Source organism: Euprymna scolopes, chromosome 9 (assembly GCF_053919585.1).
Source record: "Euprymna scolopes isolate OS-2025 chromosome 9, ASM5391958v1, whole genome shotgun sequence".
NCBI classification, from domain to species: Eukaryota; Metazoa; Mollusca; class Cephalopoda; order Sepiida; family Sepiolidae; genus Euprymna; species Euprymna scolopes.
Window position 1 is genome coordinate 166,111,618 of NC_136490.1, and position 19,779 is coordinate 166,131,396.

Below are 19,779 nucleotides of genomic sequence, written 5' to 3' on the forward strand. Positions count from 1 at the left end.
CTTCCGATCCCTCGGTATGAGTTTACTGACCGGAACGATGAATTTTTTCTTATAAGGAACATGTTCTCGTGTGGTCTCGTAACAAAGATTTCCAATAGGATTCAACATTTCATCCGGTTCAAGGTGTGAAAACTCATTTGCCCAGTCTACTTCCGATAACCGAGCTCGAATGTTGTCCCATTTGATGGCGTCGTTGAAAAAATTTAGAGATGCCAGGTTGCTGGTTTAGATACGTTATCGCATTCGGTATCCGGCCGCTGGCATTCAATACTTGAGCTGCAGGTCACCATGAAATGATCTGACAATATTGTCGGCGTACTGGTATAACTGTGCAGCAAGGAATCATTATTGGTAAACACCAGGTCTAGGGTATTACCTCCTCCGTGAGTGGGCAAGTTGATATACTGGCTAAGAAAGAATTCATCAGTTAGACTTTTCAGTTGCTGCAGCATCAACCGTTCATCTGGCGGTGCACCAGGTCCCGGTGCACCTGTGGGCCAGGTAGCATGTGGTAAATTAAAATCCCCACAGAGTGTGATGTTAGGAGTTGGTGTATCCAGGTTTCTCATCACTCTTCTAAGTTCGGCAATAGCCTTACCAAACTCTACTGATGTCGATCTGTGACCACCCATTATATCGTCGGGTTGACGGTAGATGACTACGATCACCAGATTTGGATTTTTTAGTTGAACACCAACCATTTCGATGACACCCGATGCGTATTTAATAATGGGTGGCTCAGCAGTAGCGGCCAGATCGTTCCGCACGTACAACATAGCGCCTCCACTATTCCTTCCTCGTTTACTTTTACGGGGACGGTTACGGTCGCTTCGAAAGGGTTCGTATCCATTAATGTGTATCTCAGCATCTTTCTCTTCTCGAAGCCATGTTTCAGTTATGATGCAAAGAGTTCGTTATTTGCATTCAAATAATCGCTGAACATTGGCACTTTGGTTTGGTTTGTACGTGGATATAGTCCATGAATATTTACAAATTTACGGTAAAATTTGACAATGGAGAGTTTACCGCCTCATTGGGATCATCTGCTGGTGGGGGATATAACTCGTCGGCATTGTCATATTGGGCTGCTGGTCTTGACTTGGTCCCGGTGTCGCTGATGCTTGTGGTTGGTTGGGAAACGGATGGTGGTACATCCCCATGGCCCATGGTGGCATCATTTGTAGTGGTGGCGGCTGAACAAGTGTGACGCTCCTCAGCCTGGCTTCTACTGTGTCTAGAAGATCTTGCCTCCACTTCTGCAGTATCTCTAAAAAATGGCCGGTCTCATTGGGTTGCGTACCATTTACAGCCGTGTCATTTTTTTTCTGATTTTATACATGTTCCTTTGGTGGATATAATGACATATCGTCTAACGTATCGTCTTTACCTCGACACGTGCGTTGGATATGCCGGAATTTACAGTCTTTATAATTCTGACATTCTTTGTTCTTGATAGACGAGCGACATAATATAGGATGCCACTTTGTACAAGTGGGAAATCCCGGGCAGCCGTCTGGATTCCTTTTGGATTTTGGCCCATATCGCATAAGTTTTCGGCATGGACGTGGGTGGTTTTTTGAACATCCCTTTCCAGACACCCCGTAACGACATTTCTTCTTGGCGTAGTGTGGACATACGTTTTGAAGTCTAGGCGGGTTGCCGTTGGGGTCTTTGTCGAGAGTATTATTCTTACGGAGAGATTTTTTCAGATCTGCAGCATCAGACTGTTTCTCTCCTGCTTTATGAGTAGTATGTTTTTCATCGCCATTAGTACCTCGGTCTTCATCTTCCTCGTCATCATCACCACCATGAGCACCACGGGTATCATCATTCTCATCTGCCTGTATTGGATCGACATTCTCGACATTTTCGAATACAATATCTAATATCATGATTTGGAGCATTCACTGAGAGTTGAGCTATGATATTTCTCCGTTTTTCAAGTGATTCAGCTTGGCTTGTTGTAGTATGTGAATTGGCCGACATGGTTGATCTTAGCTTGTAACGGCCCACCAAACTAAAAAAGTACTCAAAAAAGTACTCGCATTCAAACACCAAAAAAAAAAAAGAGTATTCGCATTCAAACATCAACGGCTTGCTAAACCAAAAAAAAAAAAAAAAAGTATTTGCATTCAAACACCAACGGCTCACTACACCAAAAAAAAAAAAAAAAGTATTCGCATTCAAACACCAACGGCTCACTAAACTAAAAAATGTATTCGTATCCAAACACCAACGGCTCATCAAACTAAAAAAAGTATTCGTATTCAAACATCAACGGCTTACTAAACTAAAAAAAAAAAAAAAGGTATTCGTGTTCACCAAAGTAAAAAAATGCATTCGTATTCAAACACCAACGGCTTACTAAAATAAAAAAAATAAAAAAAGTATTCGCATTTAAACATCAACGGCTTACCAAACTAAAAAAAAAAGTATTCGCATTCAAACACCAACGGCTCACTAGACTAAAAAATGTATTCGTATCCAAACACCAACGGCTCACCAAACTAAAAAAAAGTATTCGTATTCAAACATCAACGGCTTACTAAACTAAAAAAAAAAAGTATTCGTGTTCACCAAAGTAAAAAATGCATTCGTATTCAAACACCAACGGCTTACTAAAATAAAAAAAAACGGCTTGCTAAACCAAAAAAAAAAAAAGAAAAGTATTTGCATTATAACACCAACGGCTCACTAAAAACAACAAAAAAAAAAGTATTCGCATTCAAACATCAACGGCTTACCAAACTAAAAAAAATAAGAAGAAAAAAAAAAGAAGTAAAAAAAAAAGTTGTTAGTTGTTGAAGTAATATTGTTAGCTCCTTACAACAAATTGCTTTGTGCCTTGTCCGGGGCTATTTCTATGAAAAAAAAATTAAAAGTCGTGCAATTTATTGATTTTTTTTATCCTTGACATATTATTTTTTAGCGTATTCTATCAGGTTTCTTCATAGTTTTCTGGGGCGATTTCATACAATAGCTGAAATATTCTATTTTAGGAGATGCATGAGCTTTTAATTGAACATTAAGACTTTAATGCTATTGTTTTCATTCTAATTATTACTATTATGACACTATATCTTATTCAAGAATTGTCTCCCTTTAATAGTGTTTTTAAAACTCAGAAAGTTCCTGATTTTCTCTTCTGGCACAAACAATTCAAAATGTATCCGTTCGCTATGTAATTTATACAGTTTATTTTATTTTTTTACTTTTTGTTCTGATTTTACAAAATTATTTTTATTTTCTCAAATTTTACGTATTTTACCCGAGAATTATTGAGCTACTGATTGCCGAAATCGATAAAAAATAACCCAAAGAAGGTCTGAGTCTACATCAGCCGAAATGTGGCTCGAGTGATTCAAATAATATGATAACGTGCCTTTTTACTATATAACTCAATATGCTGTTCTAACCATCAGTGTTGTTTTCACAATGTTTCACCTGATGAAACCTCCGACCTTCTTTGTATGTTTTATTAAATTCGTGGAATTAGTTTGGAGAACTCGGGAATTTTCCTGGAATTTTAAACGGAACCCTTTATTTAATCTATGATCCTATGGACCCATGGACTAGTGGATAAGTTGTAAAAGTTTGTAAAATCCAGGTTTAAGTTACACTCTTCTGAAGGCTGAAGGTTCAATGATGACTGGAGACAACACTTAAAATACAATTGCGTATTACTTAGGACAACTACCTTGTCATATCTGACGGAAATTAAATAAAGGGCTCCATTTTAAATTACGTGCAGATTTTCGAGTTCGACAGAAAGATCACAGGCCTTAACAAGATACACACAAGGAGAGTGGAGAGTGCATCAACTAAACCGTGAAAATAACACTTAAGTAAGAAAGGTTGAGAAACGCTAGTTAGGCGGAAGTGTAAAGGATGTAGAGAAATAGAGATGCAAAAATGATAATGAGAACAAGATAGAGAAACGGATGAGATGAGTGGATAGATGTTTGAACATAAAGATGTTTCACGCACTTTCGAACGTCTTCTATTTTGTATTTTGATAGCCCAGGGAAACGCCGGGTAGAGCTTCTAGTAAGAAAATATCAGATTGACAAGAACGTTCTTGCGGTTTTTAACTTTTTAAATTCAGATCTTGGCTCAAACAAATATTTATCGATATAAATGAAGACCACCAGAATAAACTACGCTAAAGCACGGTATTTGTTTTACTTTCTGATGGCATTGAAGTCGCTGAAGTCATTTTTGATATCACTTAGGTTTGTTAAGTTTTTCTCACGCAGAAAGTTATCGAGATGCTTGAAAACGTAGTAGTCGTTAAGTGAGATGTGGGGAGAGTACGGCGGGCGAGGCCGCGTTTCGTAACTAATTCGATAAACTTCTGGAGGGTCGGTTTAGCAACGTGCGGTCGGGCATTGTTGATAATTGGGCTTTTTATGTTGACTAATGATGTTGTCGAAGTTTCTGATGCATTTCAGCCATTTGTTGATATTACTTCTCCGCCATAATGGGTTCGCCTGCATTCAAAAAACTATAATGAATTAAGCTGGTCGCAGATCACTAAAGAGTCAGCAACTTCTGGTGCAACTTTGATTTCGGAAAGGTTCATGAAGCTTCGGCGGTTGTCGTAAAGAACCCACTTTTCATCGCAAGTTACAACCTGATCATGAAATTGATCGTTTTTGTTTCGTAACATGATACACTTGATAACGGCGTTTCGTTTTGTAGTCGTTCAATTTTTAAAGCATCCATTTTTCTATTATTTTTGTCTTCCAATCTCTCGCAAGTGTTTGGAAATCGTCGTATACGTTACGTCTAATTCAGAAGACAGTTCTCGAACGACTGTGTGTGGATTCCTTCGGCTAAAGTGCTTAATCCATCATTACCATCATCGTATGATCGCACATTTCGGGAATCATCTTCAAGACTCCTGTCACCGCCAAGACATTTCTTAAACCACCATTTTACTGTATGTTAAGTAACAGTTTTTTGGGCCAAACTCTTTATTGATATCGCGAGTTATTTCAGCTTGCATTGAAATAAAAAAATTGTGCGAATTTGCTTTTTTCCATCTTGTATTAAACGTTCTGAAAAGAGAATATAATTATTTCCAAACGATTGTCGTTTAAACGCTTAGATAGTGAACAACGTTCTTTAAAATGATATAAAAAGTAAAGATATTATAACGAAAACTTTATAGCAAATGCATCTTTTGAATCAAAATTAAAAAAATCCGCAAGAACTTTCTCGTAGAAATAATGTTATTTTTTTAAATTATGGATATTTGTTAGTGTGTATATTTTCCTCATTTAACATTGGACGTTTGTACAAGAGAAAAATCTCTATCTTTACGATTATATAAAAGGAACGATGTGTGTGCATTTGTTTGTGTGTTTTTTTGTGTGTGTGTATGTGTGTGTGTGTGTGTGTGTGTGTGTGTGTGTGTGTGTAAGTCCGTTATCCATAGACTGAAAACGGCTGGGCAGATTTTTTATGTAAATTCACACGAAAGTACATTATCTACCTGCTAGTGGTCTTAAAAAAGGGTATGTATGGGAATGGCCTCGACAAATATCGATAATCAATGATCAATATAATCCGATGCTAGAAGGACAATTGATTTTAAGCAAAATAAACACCGTAAATACAATTGAGGTGTTTTAATACTACGCAAGCCGAAAGGCCCGGATTATAAAATGAACAATAATTATTTTGTATGACAGAGAAATTGATGTTTATGTTTGAAGCAAAATTACACCATGATACTTGACTCTTTCAATTTAAACTATAATTCAAGCCTTCATCACCATAGACGGTCACACCCCGAACAACCCCGACGCCGATCAACGTTCCTTTAGACGTCCCCCCCAGTTGCGCCCCCAGCCAGTGGGCACCCGCTTATCAGAGGTCCTCCCTGTATCCAGCCACCGCCGCGGACATAGGGGCCGGTAACAACAGGCCTCCTTGGGACCCGTCCGTTCTCAGCACTTTCTCTCTGGGAACCGCCCAAGGCGGCGCCGCCCACCCGGTGGGACACCCTTTCGTTACGTGTCCATCAGGATGGTAGGTAAAGCATAACCACTCACCTCTGCCGGGAGTCGGTTGAGAGTAGCCATGTTCGGGCCCCTTAGCTTCGTGTTTGGCCTCGTACCTCTCTTCTGGGGCTGCACTGAAAGATTCTCTGCATTGCTCCCCAGCTCCGCGTCCCCCGCTGCTCTGCACCATCTGTTCTTATGACCGAACTGCCCGTATTTACTACAGCTCGGTCCCAACGAGCGAGGTGGTCTCCCATATCTCGTGGGGCACTCTACAGCTCGGTGTCCCTCAACCTGGCAGGTCCAACAGACCAAGCCATATCTGTCAGGAGTGGGTTTGTAAAACCCATGCGCAAGGCTCCAATCCCTTCGGTTGGGGTCAGCCTCCGCCCAGTGCTCTACTATAGAAAGATTCAGATTCAGATTCAGAATGAGATTTAGAAGCAGAAGAGAGAGTCAAGCCACCTCACCTCTCCTCTCTCTCTCTCTCTCTCTCTCTCTCTCTCTCTCCCTCCTCGCCTATTGCCGTTAACTAAAAAGAGTTAAATTAATAGACTTGCGAATTCCAGATTCAGATTCAGAGAGAAAGAACAGAAGTCGGAGCAAAACAGAGCGAGTCCGAGAGTCAAGCCACCAATTCCTTCCCGACCAATCAGAATGCTCAATAACCAAATCGTCTGATTCTCTCTCATTGGATAATTTGACTGATGACAAAAAATTGGCCACCTCCCATAATCCAAGAATAATTCTAACTCCTCCCTGATCAACCAAAAACGCCCGATGGAAAATAACCAGTTTTCTCTCATTGGATAATTTCCAAACTGCGTAATACGCGATGACCGCCTAAGTAAGAAAACTGCGTCCAAGGAAAAAAAATGCTTCGTGAATTCTGCCCTTAGATGTGACACTTGTCATTATCAAAGGAAATGGACAAATTTATTATTCTGTCAACATCTCGACAACATATGTTATTGAAAATTGAAAAATCTCTTGATCTAAATTTCAAATGGTTTTATCAGAGTCACACCAAATCATTTAATATTTGATTCGAAAAAACATTCTTTGAAGCCGACAAATGCGGGTGTGAAATTTTAACTCCAAAGAAATTATGTATCTTTGTTTTGATCTTGTCACAAATATATTTTGTGACGCCAACAATTACGTGTGTGTGTGTGTGTGTGTGTGTGTGTGTGTGTGTGTGTGTGGTTTTTAGTTCAAAGCAATCAAAGGAAAAATATTTCCCTTTTTTGCACTGGGTATGACTGTATCGGAATTTGTCACCATCGCTCGACTTGAAAACAAAACGTATGTTTTTTTGAAGTTATCATTCTGTCCATTTTGACTAAATCATTATTATTGTTTTGCTTTAAAGAAAGAAAAATAATACTTTGGCAGAAATGAAGCCATCAAGGTTCTCTGGTAGTGCCCGGCACAAGATATTAACATTTATCTTTTAGTTAACCGGTGTTGCCCGGAATAAAATCTTAACATCTATCTTTCGATTAACCGATATTGCCCGGGATAAAATACTAACGTTAAATAAAAGCGTCACATCGACCCTAATGGTCTGATGCTGCCTCTCTTTGGTGTTACAAGGCCCGGAAGCCACTCAGGGATAAGGGTTATTGCAAGTACAGTACGTTAGTGTAGAGATTCGATGAAGTGTTTACTTAAAGAGGCGGTTCATTAGGAATTTGTTAACGTTGAACTTGAAGACATCCAAGTTGTAGTCAGGTGGAAAGCAGGTGACGGAACAGAGTTCCACAGGGGGTCAGTTCTAAGAAAGTTCTATTTAGAGCACAACTGAAGCATAATACTTGACTTTTGCATTTTAAGCTTTAATTAAAGCCATTATATATAAAAATAATTGTATAAACTCAACAGTAGGTTTCATACAGACCAATGCAGACTACAATATTATGTGGACCAAGTCACTGCTAGGCGGCATGTGGTGGTGCTTCCTCGTGGTGCATCGTGATTGGTCTCCAACGAAACAACGCAACTAATTGATTTGATTAAAAAATGGGCGATGCTACACATTTTGATGACAATAAAAATATGAAAGTGTGAAACGTTATATTATCATTATTCAATCACAAGCGACGTATGGTCTCCCAACTAGTTTATAAAAACGTATAATAGAATTCCTCATTTTAATCTAAGAAATTCGCAAGAAGCCTAGTCAAAGGGAAGGTTTCTTTCGAATCTATATATAATTTAATGGTGGTATAGGTTTTAGATACATTTTGTAAAATAAATAAATAATTGTAAAGTTATCACAATTCAGAAATAATCCTGCAAAGATAGGGAGTTTTGTTCCAAGACGATTCTTTATCTGGTTTTGATAAATTAACTCTTACTTGCTTCCAACGTTCCTTCGAGATCGCTAGAATTTTATGGGATTCTAAGCTCTAACGATATTTTTCGCACATACTTCATTGACAAAAACATTGTTCTGTTATTAAGCTTTTCTTCTAAGAATCTATTAATTTTACGCTAAGCAAGCTACATGACACAACACTCTGGGACTTATTTTGCAAGTTTATTATCTATAAACAAATGATGCCTATAAAATGTGCATATGTAAATATGTATTGTTTTGAAGGATTAATTATAATAAAACGCAATAACAAATGGAAATACATAGTCAAAGATAGACATTTAATGACTGATTCTTACAGGACTAATAACATTGTGCTATATTTTTGTGTTTGCATATTGTAAAGAGTTCAGCAAAGGAAGTAACCTTAAACAAGCCATGAGAATTAATTTAGATTATGCACCAACTAACACTTTTAAAATTCATTATTTTTATCCGATAAGAAATACTAAAAAAACAGAAAAATTGAAAACTTAAAAATTGAAAACTTAAAGCTGCCAAAACTGATGTCGCCAGAGGAGAATATGTTGTAATTGACCCTCACAGCTGTTGGGTCGAAATACCTGCTAGGAAACAGATCGCACACACACACACACATATATATATATATATATATATATATATATATATATATATATATATATATATATATATATATATATATATATATACAAGCAGGGAAGCACAAGCCAGTCAGTGAGAAATCGATATTAGCACGACCCCCTGCTAAAACCGCCCCTTCCTGCTTCCCTTCAATCTACAGCTTGGTGACGCGCACTCGAAGCATGCAAATGAAAGAATTTTATATTTTTTAACTAACAAATTTTTGTTGAAGTTTGTTTTCTGGCTGACAAACGCGGTTTCATTACAAACTTATGTTGTTTGTTATGCTATGTTTTTAAACGAGGAAGTGTTTCTATTTAAAATTCATTTGATCAACTCTACCAAACCGATATGATCAGATAATGATCAGTAACGATGCGCATGATGTGCATTTCTAACGATTCTCGTTTTTGACGTAATTTTCAAGTTCAGTTGATGCACTAATCCCGTATACAACCATAGAAATCGCCCTATAAGTTTTCACTTTGAATTTGTTTGATATGCGTCTTTCCCGTGAAACAGATACAGCCTAAACTGATTATGTGCTTTTAAATAAGAACAGTGTGTTTACTACCCCACACAACAAACGCTGACTCCCCAAACCTGTGTCTATATTTTTCTTCCCTTTTATCTACTCTTTTGTCATCGTCTCACATATTAGCAGCTCCCAAGGGAGCGTGCACGGGTTCACAATCATAAAAATATTAAATAACTCAACACAAACTCAAGAGAAATAAAAGACCTCAAACACATTCTGTATATATAGCTTAGTCTCTTTGTATGTGTGTGTGACACCATCGAGGAAACGACCCTCATAATGTTAAGGTCTATATCTACGTAGTCTGCTGAGGCCTTTTGTCTTCGGTTGACGTCAGTTCATCTTTATATACTCCATGCTACGACCAAATTTATACTTTCTCAAACTGCAAACTCTCTTCAACTGTCACACACTGCAGAATGTGCGTGAACTGTCGTTAACTGCCGTAAGTTGTCACAAAACTCATTGCCACTGCTACAATTGCCGTAAACTAATTCACAATATACTTATCTCTTTATCACTATCCCAATTTTATTAACAATCCAATTTCAACTTTCTTGTTGCATTCCCTAGTGAACACCTTACTCACCTTTTTTCTAAGTTCACTTTCTATATACTTTTTTTCTTAAGAGGCGGGACTTCAATAGTATCATAATTGTGCCGAAGATAACTAAACTCTACTTATTCAATTAATTTTGCACTGATATAATTTTAAGTAATTTCTAATTAGAAAAATATCTATTTACATGAAAACAAAGGATAAATACAGAGTTTTCATTAGACAGAAAGTTAACCTTCAAAAATATATGAGGAAAATCTAATCTTCGTTTAACGTTGTAGGTATATTCGCACGACAAGCTTCTTGAGCCAAAATGGTAACAGAGAGGACGTACCGAATATTGTAATTGTTATCACAGATGGTAAATCAAATGTTCCAGCGTCGACTGCAATTGAAGCCGCAAAGTTGAAAAGACTGTCAACAGTGTTTTCGATCGGAATCGGTAAACTTGTCGGAGCAGCGGAATTAAAAGCTATAGCGACAGATGAACATCATGTTTTTACTGTTTACAATTACGCCGCTCTTACTAAAATCAAACATGCTTTAGCCGTAAAAGCCTGTGAAGGTAAATATAATTTTATTTTTTTCTAATAGAAAATGTATTTACAGATTGTTTTTAGTTTATTTTTATCGAATTAAAATTAATAAGTAAAGTAAAGGGAAGCTCAACTTCAATGGGGGTTAATTGTTCATAAAAAAATGTAGACTTCAAATTATAAATTCGAAAAGGTAAATATCAGTAAAAAGTGGACCATTGCTTTACAGTGGCCATCTTTTAAGGCTCATTTTTCTTTTTTTTAATTGCATTTTAATTTCAAACAAGGTACAGTGCCACTTTGATATAGGGGGATACTATCTGGAGCATACTTTTCAGATGTACTATGCAGGGAGTTGAGCAGCAAGATGTCTGTTCACATTACACTTGAACTTCTGTATGTTAGTACAATCAGGAAAGCAGAAACTCGGAAGGATATTTAAAAATCTATCAGTCCTAGGGAAAAATTATTAAAATAGAAGATTTCTGCTGTGTAAGGGTGGTATTTGGCTACTTGTAGGTTTTGTCGGGGGTATTTATGTCGTGGAGGCACAAGAGCTTATAGTTCGTCAGAGCATCCACTATTAAAATACTCATAAAATGGGCATATGGATGCAACATTTTGTCGATGAGGTAGAGATTAAAACCTAGCTGATGGTGCAGGACCTATTTTGTTGGCGACTCTCATAGCGGTGGACTAGTAGCAAATGTACCAGCCCAAATGTGCAACAATACTCTATACATGTGTGAGATATGAATAGTGGTTTGTAGAGGTACAGAATGCTCTCAAGAGTGAGTAAGTTTCTAGCACAGTAGAGAGAGAGAGAGTCCACCTTCTTTGCAGCAGCCTTGGCAATGCTCTCAATGTACCTGTTGCATATCATATTGCATGTGAGCGTTAAGCAGACTAGATTTAAGGAAGTATCATTAGCCATAGCTATTGATGTTTGAGAAGGTATTTCGTACCTTTTACAGAAAATAAGTTTTTATCCCCATTTCATTACAGACTGGAGGTCTTACTAGGGCCTTGGATACGTGTTTATTCGTTGTCGCCTAGTGTCTTTTATAGAGCGTGGTGTCGTCAACAAATATATCCATCTCCGAGACAATTTTATCAGGGAGGTAATTTATGAATAATAAAGGTGCAAGGATCGATCTCTGAGGTATACCTGCATTTATATCATATTGGTTTGACGTACGACCATTGAGGACAACCTGTATTCTTCTCTTATTGAGAAACGATTTAATTATCTTAAGTATTCGGCTAGTAATACCTGATATTAATGAGAAGACTATCATTTCATACTCTGTCAAAGGATGTAGATATATCAATAACTGTTCCTGCATTATCCAGTGCATAATATATACGTTCAGAGATTACAGTTAGGATATCTGCAATAGAACGGGCTTACCAAAACCCATACTGTTAGCCGGACACAAATTTAGTAGCTGTGAGATGGTGGTCTAGAGCTTAATTAATTATGGACTCAAATATTTTGGCGAAAAGAAAGAGGAGGCTAACGGGGCTATAATTTAATGAGCCAGTTGTTTCGCCAGAATCCTTGTACACAGAATCAGTTTACCAGCAGTCAGGAAAGCAAGATTCATTAGGGCATTTTTTGACAAGTTTGGAGAGAACTGGAGCAACCCCAGCAGAGCATTTTTTTTATAGTACAGCCGATTTTGATTTTATTTTAATGTAAAAATATAGTAACTCTTTTATCTGAAACTGAAACATAGGCTAATTTTATTTTACTTGGCGCAGAACAATGTACATGTTTCTTCTTTAAATCATACATATTTACACATTTATGCATATAGGTAACAATCGTGGAACTAATGACACGAGAATTTGGTGGTTGTAATTATATTCACGACTAGCGGAGGGCGCCCGGTCTTGGTTGAGCATAAATGACGCTTAAATATATTTCATTTCATGTAGATTCTGTATCTATTATTACAGAGCCAATTCATTAATAGCTGCTGCAAAGAAGTTAGGCTCTCTCTTCCGTGCTAGAAAGCTACTTACGCCTGAAAGTACTCTGTACCTCTATAGGTCCACTATTCGCTTATGTATAAGGTATTGTTGTCACATTTGGGCTGATGCATCTGCTACTAGTCTTTCCCTCCTGGATAGGCTTCAAAAGAGAGTCGCCAACCTGATAGGTTCTGAAGTGTGATCTAAGCTTAGGCCTCTGTCTCATCGACGAAATGTTGCATCTCTCTGTTTTACAAGTATTTTAACGGTGAATGCTCTGACAAACTACAAGCACTTGTACCCCTTCGGCGTAAATACCTCCGAAAAACCTGACAAGCAGCTAAATCCCACCCCTACACAGTAGAGATATCTAGGTGTAAGAAAGCTTTCTACTCCAACAGTTTCTTCCCTATAATGGCTAGACTTTGGAACTACCTTCCGGGATTCTGTTTTCCCAACTGTACTGACATGCAGAAGTTCAAGTGTAATGTGAACAGACATCTTGCTGCTCATATCCGTTCATAATGTCCCTGCAACTTATGTCCCCGATAGTAGCTCCCTATATCAAAGTAGCACTCTGACATATTATATTGTGCCAATATGTAGTACTGATTTAAAAAGTTATGAAAAATAACTTGGGTGCCATCAAGTAGAATCGAAACCAGCACATATAACGCTTCATCCGTGTTTGCTACCGTTCGAGCTATCGCGAGATAAGAAACATTAAAAAGTAAACCATTGCAGTTTAATATGTGTAAGTGCAACAATAATAATGTCGGCAAATTGAAAAAAAAAACTGCATTTCAACTTGCTCACATATTTCTATACACTAGATATCTCCAACGCACGCGGCAAATTTAACTCCCATATGTAACAAGATGTAACTGCAATATAATTTAATATCATAATCATAAATTTTGTATCATTTAAAAGAAGAAGCTTCAAATAACTGTAATATTTAAAAAAAGTTTTTACAGATAACAAAAATTATGAAAATGCAGGAATTAAAATCGTGCTTACATTATTGACGTTTCGAATGCGTTAGCATAACGGTGTTTAAAAAACAAGGAAAAATAAAATAATGGTCTGATTTTCATGAAATTTTCATTCATTTATGAATTAAATTATATTTTAAACAGTTTGTATTAAATATATTCGAAGAAAATATTTTTGTGGAACCCGTATATTATATAAACGTTATTTTCAAGCGTCAATAATGTCAATACTGTCAATAATGTCAAGGCGATTTGAGTTTTGCACTTTTTATTATTTTCGTATGCTATAAAAAAGATAAAAAGATATTACTATTTTATATGAGGCTTCTTTTAAATGGTACAATGAATAGAATATTACATTAGATAATAGTTACATGGAGTAATAAAGAGGGAGGGGTTAAATCTCTCGCGTGCTTTAGAGGCGTTTGCTGCATTTCATTCATCAAGGAAAGGGTTTACTCGTAGTAAACCACCTTTGATGAATGAATATTATTTCCTATTCATGTAAACGTTATATGACCAGTAATTTAAGAGTTTGTCGGTGAAATATTTTCACATGGACACAAGACGCCCACCCAAATACGATTCTTTATGTAGGAAAAACAGGATTAATAACTAAGACACCTATGCGCTCTTTGATGTTATTAGAATGTGTAATTAGACCTGTATTAATGGGAAGGTGTTTTACCTTACACCACAAACACAGATATATACATATATATATATATATATATATATATTATTATATATATTATTATTATTATTGTTATTATTATTATTATTATTATTATTATTATTATTACTATTATTATTCATTGTAATATTTATTTACCTACAGACACTAGTGTTTCATCTTTTCGGGAATCATCAGTGCAAGGCGTCATGATTAAAAGCGGTCGAGAGATTCGAATCCCGGCAACAGAAGTCATGTCCGGCTTCATTAGCAGGGACCCAAACCATTCGGCTACCGTCAACCGCGAGAGATACAGTTGAAATTAAACATTTATTCGTATTAGATGCTTTTAACGCCAGTCAGCGTGATCTAATCATTATATGAGGGTCTGCGCATATAAGCTGAGTTGACCGACTTTATTACAACTAAAAGTGCTCAACGAAAAGAAAAAGTTTACATATATATATATATATATATATATATATATTATTATTATTATTATTATTATTATTATTATTATTATTATTATTACTCGTTCTTAAAAAAGTTACATTGCTACTACAATGAAACAGCTACTGCGAATTAAATACCATACCTAGAGAAGCGCGCAAGTAAAAAGCTGAGTAGCGAAATGTCTGTTGACATTATATTGAAAAAATTGACAATTAATAAAGTGACCTAAGGAGGGAATAAAAAAGACTGGTACGTCAAGGAATATAAACTATTAAGATTATAAAAATTGGAAGAATCCCGATATATGAATCCTTATGCGGAATTAAAAAAAATAAAAGTAGATAAATCCCGATATACGAATTCCTCTACAGAAAAAAATAACTTCGTAGCGTATACGACTGCCTGTATATGATTTCAATACAAACAAAAAAAAGATATTATAAGTTAGATAAATCCCGGTATATGAATTCATCTACAAAAAAATACTGATTTCAAACAAAATGTCATCCAGAAGTTGTTTATGAATTTCAGGAATAAGATTCAAGGATAAATTCCTGGGGCATACATGCATTAATTTCATATTGTTTAGTTGTACGGTCAAAAAGTACAACCAATTGTTTTTTTTTTTTTTTTGCTCAGGAAAAACATTATATTTTTATTATTCGTCCAATAATAGCAGACGACTTCAATTTTATCAAAAGACTTTCATGTGAGACCCTATCAAAGAATTTTGCTTACATTGAAGGCTATTAGATTATATATATATATATATATATATATATATATATATATATATATATATATATATATATATATATATATGTTTGTGTGTGTGTGTGTATGCTTACGGATAATAGATAGTATATCTGCAACAGAACAGGCTTGCCTACATGTATATGACGGCGCCAGAAAAATTATTTACGAGCTGGTCGTCTTATACTAGATTGATTAATGATTCGATAGAGAGGAAGGAGACAAATGCGAAATAATTGAGTGAATAAGTAAACATAATTCTTGAATTCTGCTACAAAATAAAATCAAATATTAACATATGAGGAAAGACAAAACTCAGCTGCGCATTTGTTAAAGAATTTGAAGAGAACAGCTGAATATTTTTTAATTAGTTTAGCAGGGATAAAATCAGATAAGCACGCCTTTGCAGTGTCTTGTTTTTTTATGATATCATGATTTCTGTGTAAAACAAAAAAGTAACAGTAAATGATTTATGAAGTCTAAAGTAGAGCTGGAGTCAAACTACTGGGAAAGCAATACAGCAACATCATCAGCATTGCAAGCAACATCATCATGGTTGTTGTATAGTGGGGGAAATTGCTGCTTTCAATCATTCACTAGATTATTATACATTTTTCCGAACTCGCAAATTCTTTGTTTCTGCGACACAAAGTGTTTGCTGCCCATTTTAGTATACCTTCTATCTATACATATGTGCGGGCGGTGGAGGTGTATGAATGTGTGTGTACGCGTGTATGTGTATAATTGTTAATAATCGAATGTATGTGGCTCATTCCATGTCAAATCGACAGGGGTAAAACCATGTCTGACACAGATTTTTTTCAAATTTGCTACACTTATAGATCTCCATAATAGGAATTGAATGGCACCTGTTACACATCTCAAGGTCAAGGGATTTCTGAGATATGACCTTGACCTTTTTAAAAAATGTGAATTTTCATGGAAAAGGGACCAACTTTAAAAGACGATATCTCTGTTATTTATGGGCCTACAAAGTTCATTTATATATCATTTTAAAGTACTTGGATAGATCTACCATTTTATTTGCGGATATTTTTTTCAAGGTCAAATTTTTAAAAGTTGACCTTTACCTTGACCTTTAACCTTAATTATCCCAAAAAACGTTATTTGAATTTTTTTCAAATTTTGACAAAAGATTGGTCTATCTTATGACAGTATATATTTCAAATTTCATGATGGGTTTTGAACTGGAACCATTCCTACAAGCGTTTTAAAGAAGTGGGCTAAATTTAAAATGGCGGAATGTAGTACCTGCTACTTCATATAAAAACATTTTGCTATTTCACAATATGGTCATGTTTGATATCTTTGTAAAGCTAATTTAATGCTGATTAATATATACATAAAACCATGGTCACAAAATCCATATAAAAACATTTATGTTGATGAAACTGAATTTTCTTTAAATTTTTTTTCATGCAACACATATTTTGTTATGGAAAAAAGTTATATAATTTGTGTTGGGACAGTTAATCTAAATCTCGAAATCAGAACTTTTTGGGTATCAGAATCAGAAAACTAATATGCCATTCCCCAAAAAATGTTACTCTGTTCTATTGCTGATATTAAAAGATTAAATGAAGAATATTTATTTTTAAGCTACTAGTAAAAGTAAAACCTAATAACATAAACATGTGATGTGGATTTATTTTAGCTGTGTGAAAAAACCCATAAAACATGACCTTTCAGTTTGTCCAGTCCTTCAGCATTTACAAATCTGACAAGAAAGTGCTAACAGCTATTAAATTTCAATAGGTTAGTGGACTGAGTGAAAGTTTTATCACCTCTATGCCAGACAAGTTTTGGTGACAATGTTCCTTTGATTTTTTAAGTTTATGTTTGTTTACTGGGTGAGGCTGCTGCCTGCTTACTGGCTAGGGGATGGGTAAAGATAAAAAGCAATAAAAGATTAGAAAAAAACAATATTATTGAAACCACTTTCCCAGTTGTCTTGTGTAGAATCAAGAATGCGCTTACCTCCCCTCTCCACCATTATGGACCAGCCTACAATTAGTCAGGCATGGTGGATTATTCCATTTAGAGGCGCCTGATTGGCTAAACATGCCCGGAGAGGCAGGTGCCTCTCTACAAATGCCAGCTGTTCTGACATTCATGGTTTTTGGTTCCAGAATTCTGCCAGAGAACTGCAATAGCAGGTTTTTCATAGAATTATTCATTTGTTTTGCAAGATGCGGCTCAAGGATTCCATTGGAATAATGATCAAGCTATATTGCATTCATTCATCTGCTACTACCGAAATGGAATTGATTTTGAGCATATTAATTTTGTAATAATATCTGATTGTCTCAAGCATGATACAGTAGCTGTCCATTTGTTTCAAAGAAAGTGTATGGAACAATTAAAAGAAATTCTTGATTTTGATCTCCAAAAAATGATATATTTCTCTGATGGGGCTGTTACACACTACAAAAGTTTTAAAAACTTTATAAATCTGTGTCATCATAAATCTGATTTTGGTATTGATGCAGAGTGGCACTTTTTTTGCTACTTCTCATGGGAAAGGACAATGTGATGGGTTAGGTGGCACTGTTAAAAGGTTAGCAGCAAAAGCTAGCCTGCAGCAACCCTATAATGAACAAATAATGACGCCAAGACAACTGTATTTTCATGCAAGAAAAAATATATCTGGAATATATTTCTTATATTCCTCAACTGCAAAATGGAGAGAGGAAGCAAACATCTTAGAAGATATATTTAACAATTCCTCTTCGATTATAGGAACACGAAAATTACATACTTTCATTCCTGTCTCTCAAAGAGAAGTGGAAGTAAAAACAGTTTCAAGTTTACAAAATAAAGGAAGAATAGTTCGAATCACAAAAATAAACAATATGGAGTCCGAAGACATTAACAGATTTGTGACAGCACTTCATGGGAGGAATTGGTGGTTAGGATGTGTACTTGAAAAATATCCAGATAATGGAACAGTGAAATTAACATTTTTACAACCAAATGGACCCTCTCCATATTTCTATTATCCATCACATCCAAATATATCAATTTTGAAATATTCTGATATTCTTAGCTCAGTTGATCCAATAACTGAAACAGGGATATCTTATAAACTTTCAAAAAATAAAATGAAAAAGGCATCAAATATTTTAGAAAGAAGGATTTTGAAAGAAAAATCTAAATAAATACTTTAACGTTCATTATTATAAAAAATCTTTTAGTAAAACAGATTTTTCATTCTGTAATATATTGCAATGTACACAGATTGATTTCTTGTGGATGTCAAATAAACTATTTACCATCGACATCAAATGTTGATTATGCTATAAACAAATTAGATCTCAACACACTTTTTAGAATTCTCTATAACATGATTTTCTTTATCAAAATCCGTGTTGTACAAGAAAACTATGAAAATCATTATAAAACAGTTTGACTTGACAATCAGAATTTACATAAAATTCAACATGTCAAGAATTTTTTTAGAACATTCATTTTTAAAGTTTTTCATTGAAAAGTACCCATAAATAACATTCATTGCCTTTTTTTGGATTTAGAATATAAATCATCGAAAAAAAAAATGGTTCACCGTTGAGATCACATATGTTTTATGTTATAATTTTAATAAATCCTTAACGCCTTTCAAAATTATTTTTTATTATATGATTTTTTCCATAAAAATATGTGCTGCTTAAAAAAAAAATTGAAGAAAATTCAGTTTCATCAACATAAATATTTTTATATGGATTTTGTGTTACCATGGTTTTATGTATATATTAATCAGCATTAAATTAGCTTTACAAAGATATCAAACATGACCATATTGTGAAATAGCAAAATGTTTTTATATGAAGTAGCAGGTACTACATTCCGCCATTTTGAATTTAGCCCACTTCTTTAAAACGCTTGTAGGAATGGTTCCAGTTCAAAACCCATTATGAAATTTGAAATATATACTGTCATAAGATAGACCAATCTTTTGTCAAAATTTGAAAAAAATTCAAATAACGTTTTTTGAGATAATTAAGGTTAAAGGTCAAGGTCAAGGCCAACGTTTAAAAATTTGACCTTGAAAAAAATATCCGCAAATAAAATGGTAGATCTATCCAAGTACTTTAGAATGATATATGAATGAACTTTGTAGGCCCATAAATAACAGAAATATCGTCTTTTAAAGTTGGTCACTTTTTCATAAAAATTCACATTTTTTAAAAAGGTCAAGGTCATATCTCAGAAATCCCTTGACATTGAGATGTGTAACAGGTGCCATTCAATTCCTATTATGGAGATCTATAAGTGTAGCAAATTTG

General features: G+C 35.2%; 1 protein-coding gene across 1 annotated transcript in view; it reads left to right on the forward strand.

The window, feature by feature from the left end:
* Positions 1-19,779, forward strand: part of LOC145284968 (uncharacterized) — a 421,732-nt gene that overhangs the window by 127,884 nt on the left and 274,069 nt on the right. The window contains exon 7 of the mRNA XM_080134072.1: positions 10,370-10,653. Within this exon, the coding sequence (XP_079990198.1) occupies positions 10,370-10,653 (284 nt within the window). The remainder of the gene's footprint in view (positions 1-10,369; positions 10,654-19,779) is intronic.